The following is a 5,298-nucleotide window of genomic DNA, read 5'->3' as shown; positions in this document are numbered from 1 at the left end:
TCAGGTATTTCTTTACAGCAGTGTGAGAATGGACTAAAATAGACAGTCAGAAGATTAGCCATAGAGTAGATTATATGAGGGCTCATATCCAGAAATCAACACATCAATAAGAAAAAGCAGACAATCCAATAAGAAAAAAATGGTTAAAAGTCTTAACCAAGCTTTCATAGAAGAGGCTGTCCTAATAGCCAACGGACATGAAAAGGTGTTCAGTTTCATTAGTCATTAGGGAAATGCAGATTAAAACTTCAATGAAATACATCTTATGTACACCAGAATGGCTGTGATTTAAAAGACAGATATACCAAATGTTGATAGGAATACAAAGCAGCTGAAACTCTCACACACTTCTTAGTTTGTGTATAGTTTGGTACAACCACTTCAGAAAACCATTTGGCACTATATAGTAAAACTAAACATATACAAAACTATAACCCAGCATTTCTACTCTGAGATATTTACCCAACAGAAAATGCATATGCATACAGTTATCAGCAGAGGTACAAATTTTCATGGTAGTGTTATTAGTAATAGCCAAAAACTGGATGTAACTTATATCCATCAATAAAAGAATGGTTAATAAATAAATAAATGTATTTTTCATACTATGGAGTTCTATACAGCAACAGAAATGAACAAGCTATTGCTGTACACAACAATATAGAGTACCTATTCTATTATTTCATTTATATAAAACAGGTAAAACTAACAGACAAGAGTAATGTATAGTGGTAGAAGTTACAATAGTGGTTACCTTGAGTATCATTCATTTATTCATTATTTTTGTAAAATTAGCATCATACATAATTTTGCATTCTGCTTTTTTCACTTCAGATTTTATTTTGGATATTTCCCCATATCATTGAATATTCCTTGAAACTATAATTTTAAGGGCTATTTAACATTTCATCATGATTTAGATATTATATTAGTAGACTTAGTATCTTTAAAGGATAAATCATCACCACAAAACCACCAGATATAATTGATTTTACAAGAATTTTAACCATAATTACAAATAAATTGTTGTTGGTTACCTTCCTGTATACGGTCTTAAGTAACGGATTTAAAGGTTCCTTCCTTACGTTTAGTCTGAAATTCCATGACTGTTTAATAGGTGTAGGTAATGACATTATTTCTCCAGTCTCTCCAAACCAACATTTTCCCTATCAAAAATATTTAAGTATAGTAATTAAAGATTTTGCTAAATAAGTCACATACTAGTCAGTGTTTTAACTTGTTAGCTGGTGCACTTGCCTCTTCTAGTTTAAGCAGGCGATTTTCCATTTTGTTGCAGGTCTTTTTATATATTTCTGGCTTTCTCTGAATATAGAATCCTTCATCTTCTAAAATACGTGGCATCATATCTTTTGGCAGTTTGCGCTGGTTGACCACTTAGTAACAATAAAACTTAGATATTACTTTAAAGTCCAAAATATTAAATGGATATTGACCAAATAAGTAGTACAAACGACTATAATTACACCCTACTACTAAAGTCTAGCAGAAAGCCTCTCTCTCACTTTCTCTTTCTCTCTCTACATATATATATGTATATTTTTTCAATGAAGAATGAGTTCTCTTAATCAGTTCCCTTAATTCAGGGAAGTCATGAAAAACAAATATAGAAAAGTTACTATAATTTTAGATCAGTACTTTTTATTTATCCAGCATACAGAAAAGCTATTATTCCATAACATAATTCATTAATGACTTGAATATTTTACTGGAAAAGAATGTTACCTGGAGAACTACTTGGTACAAAAATATTTGCCTTCTGTTTTTTTATTTGTTCTTGATCATCTTCATAGTCAGCAGCTTTTACTTTGAGTAAATCTGCCAAAATGAATTCTTCCATAAACTCTTCATCTTCACTCTCAGCAACATTTTGTAAATTAACACCAAGTGAAAAGCATTTGGGATAACTATCTTTTACTGGTCTCTGTTGAATACCAAAAAGGAAAATAAGTTTACATGCTTGTCTCCAGTGATTAATATGCATATAAATGAAATGTACTGGAAACTTACTGTGAATTGTGTGTCTGATCCTGCCACCCACAGACCAAGTTTTAGCTGAACTTGTGTTACAATGAAATTTCACTGAACTTAGAACTCATTTAAGGTATAGTATTATAAAATATGATTTTTCTATAGCCCATCTTTGTAATTCTTCACTGAAAGACTACTGAAATAGCCCTTCCTCCCCTATGGAAAATGTTCTGAGATACTGAACTGTAATATTTCGACTACTGAGAATACAGTGTAGGGCAGGGTCCAAACATATCAGACCATGTGACCCTAAATCCCTTTTTTCCTCATCATTCAGAAAACAGTACCACCTAAAGTGCTGTCGAGTAGGCATGCTTTTTTCTACAAGGTATTCATGAAAAAAAACGAAAGAAGAAAGAAAAGATTCAGCATAGAAGTGTAGCAGAGTGATTATAGTGAAATTCTGATATATGATATATATAAAGGTTATAAACAATTTGAACATAGATGTGGAAACAGATACATTACTAAATATTAAAATGAATATATCATACTCATAAATTTAATATGAGTCTATTTATGAAAGCAAAATCATTATTTTGGATGATTTTATCTAATTTGAAATATATACATACTGAACAACAGAGACAGTGTGTGAGTCAGACAAAAATCCCTCGATTCTCAAAAGCAAACATTTAGGGTAAATAATAAAATTTAACAAGTTAATCACAGAATTCCTTTGAATAGAGAATCCTACATGGCCTTGATCAATACTGACAAAGTTAAATAAGTAATGTCATTAAATGTCAACTAGGTTCATATAAAATCATATAATCATACCCTCCCTCCTATATCCCTGCCATGAAATCAGGATATTTTATATCCAGAAATCTTTGTGATATCCTTTTCAGAATTCAAATAAAGTATGCCAATATCTAGGAGCAAGGTTTGGGGGATCTCCACATGGGGGTTCTCTTTGAAGATTTCAGTCACAGACTACAAAGGCCTCTTTGCTCCAACTGGAGCTCTCATAACCAAGCTTCCTTTAAAACATCCCTTGTGTGGGCCAGGGCTTTCCACCTGCCTTCAGAGCTAAGGTCTGCCCTGATGGTAGACTATGTCGGGCTGTCATCTTGGACTCTAGCCTAGTTATGACTCTGCGGGTCTGTTTTTTATGAGCCCTACCCAATCTATCTATATTTTTGGCTTGAGACAAGCTGTGATCTTGACCAATACAAGTCCTACCTGCTCAACTGTTTCTCACTTAGTCTGAGTCCATCTGCTATCCCAGATCACTTTCTTGGTCTTCACTCTGCAGCTGACAGCAGAGCAATGTGTGTGCTGTTGGCTATTGTGTGATAGGGAGAATGGGGTCAGAAGATACACGTCTAGATGGATACAAGTGAGTTTTGTGCTGTACAAAAGGGGTAGTGTCCCTGCCCCTTCTCACAGGAACATGCCTTGTTAACTGTGGTGTGACAAGCAGAACCTTCTGAAAGTAACCCCAGGCTTCACTCTGGGTTGCCCAGATGAGATATGTGGAACCAGGGCTCCCCTTTCTCCCAGCAGGAAGGGACCACACTCAAACTCAGACTCTTACAAAAAGAATAGCATTCTCTTTTCTGTGATGGGGACAGTAGTCACTAGCTGCAGGGCAGACGGCTTTTCCAAACAACTCCTCTAAACAGCTCACATCTAAACCTTGACTTCCTTATGCCCAAGAAGCCCATTTGCCCCACTCTTTAATCCTACTGACCTAATATGCTTGCCCTACAAGAAGGAAAAGTGGCCACAGCCACAGCACCTAGCCCTGGCATACTCTGCCGGGTTGGAGGATCAGAGACAGGGCCTGCTTGTTTTTCCAGAAAAGCCTATCCCTTACCCCAAACTGTGGGAGGCAGGGAAGTCAGATGACTGATTAAGAGCACAGGAATGTTTGATACCCATTTAATCAATATTCATTCAAATATTCATTGTGTGCCTAATATATTCCAGGAAGAAAATAAACAAATAGACAAAGAACTATATATTAAGTGGTGATAAGTGTTATGAAGAAAAATAAAGCAAGGTAAGAGGATAGAGAATGCTAGACTGCGTAGGTTGGGAGTACTATTTTAGATAGGGTTGTCAGGCATAGCATCTTTAATAATACGTCATTTGAACAGAAATCCAAAGTTAGTGGGGGACACAGCTTAAGGAAAAGGAAAGAGCTTTCTAGGCAGACATCTCAGTACAAAGGCCCTGAGGCAGGAGCTTGCGGTAAATGAGAAACAGGAAGGAAGGCAATGTGGCTGGTGTCAGATGACAGAGGGGAGAGTAGTGAAAAATAAAAGTCAGAGAGGTACTAAGGGGACCAGGTCATGTAGATTTTGAAGGCCCCTGTCAGGACTTTTACTGTGAGTGAGGTAGGAAACCATTAGAAGGTTTAAGCAAAAAAAAAAAGATATGTCTTAGATTTTAACAGGGTCACTCTGATGACTATATGGTATGGAAAATGGACTACAGGGACAATAGTGAATACAGATGGAGACAGTGGCAATGATTCTGATGAGAGGCTATGGTGAAGTACCAGAGAGGCTGATGAAAAGTGGGTCCGAATCGGAAATACTTTGAAGGCAGAACCAACAGGGTTTGTGAGAAATTGGATTTGAAGCATGTGAGTAAAAGGAAATCTGAGGATGAGACCAAGGTTCAACTGAGCAACTGGAAAAATGGAATTGCCATTGACTACTGTGATTCTGCTTATATAAAACTGTGTGGCCAGGTGTGGTGGCTCACGCCTGTAATCCCAACACTTTGGGAGGCCGAGGTGGGTGGATCACCTGAGATCAGGAGTTTGAGACCAGCCTGGCCAACACAGCGAAACCCCATCTCTACTAAAAATGCAAAAATTAGCCAGGTGTGGTGGCACACTCCTGTAATCCCAGCTACTCAGGAGGCTGAGGCAGGAGAATCGCTTGAAGCTAGGAGACAGAGGTTGCAGTGAGCTGAGATCGCGCCACTGCACTCCAGCCTGGGTGACAGACTGAGACTGTCTCAAAACAAAACAAACAAAAGAAACCTCTGGTGGCTGGCGAGATGGCGGAATAGGAAGAGCTCTGGTCTGCAGCTCTTAGTAAGACCAACGCAGAAGGCCAGTGATTTCTGCATTTCCAGCTGAGGTACCCGGCTCATCTCACTGGGACTTGTTAGACAGTGGGTGCAGCCCACAGAGGGTGAGCAGAAACAGGGTGGGGCATTGCCTCACCCAGGAAGCATAAGGGGTCAGAGAACTCCCTCCCCTAGCCAACGGAAGCCGTGAGGGACTGT

At 38.1% G+C, this 5,298-nt stretch overlaps 1 protein-coding gene across 1 annotated transcript in view; it reads right to left on the bottom strand.

Moving 5' to 3' along the window:
• LOC105554326 (chromosome unknown open reading frame, human C10orf131) overlaps positions 1 to 5,298 on the bottom strand; it is a 46,368-nt gene that overhangs the window by 16,443 nt on the left and 24,627 nt on the right. The window contains exons 5-7 of the mRNA XM_012000757.1: positions 1,744 to 1,942; positions 1,258 to 1,394; positions 1,038 to 1,166 (exon numbers count right to left, since the gene is read on the bottom strand). Of these exons, the coding sequence (XP_011856147.1) occupies positions 1,038 to 1,166; positions 1,258 to 1,394; positions 1,744 to 1,942 (465 nt within the window). The remainder of the gene's footprint in view (positions 1 to 1,037; positions 1,167 to 1,257; positions 1,395 to 1,743; positions 1,943 to 5,298) is intronic.

Source organism: Mandrillus leucophaeus, unplaced genomic scaffold (genome assembly GCF_000951045.1).
Source record: "Mandrillus leucophaeus isolate KB7577 unplaced genomic scaffold, Mleu.le_1.0 Scaffold117, whole genome shotgun sequence".
In the NCBI taxonomy this organism is placed as follows: Eukaryota; Metazoa; Chordata; class Mammalia; order Primates; family Cercopithecidae; genus Mandrillus; species Mandrillus leucophaeus.
The sequence above is the reverse complement of the archived record's forward strand: the minus strand, read 5'-3'. Positions and strand labels throughout refer to the sequence as shown.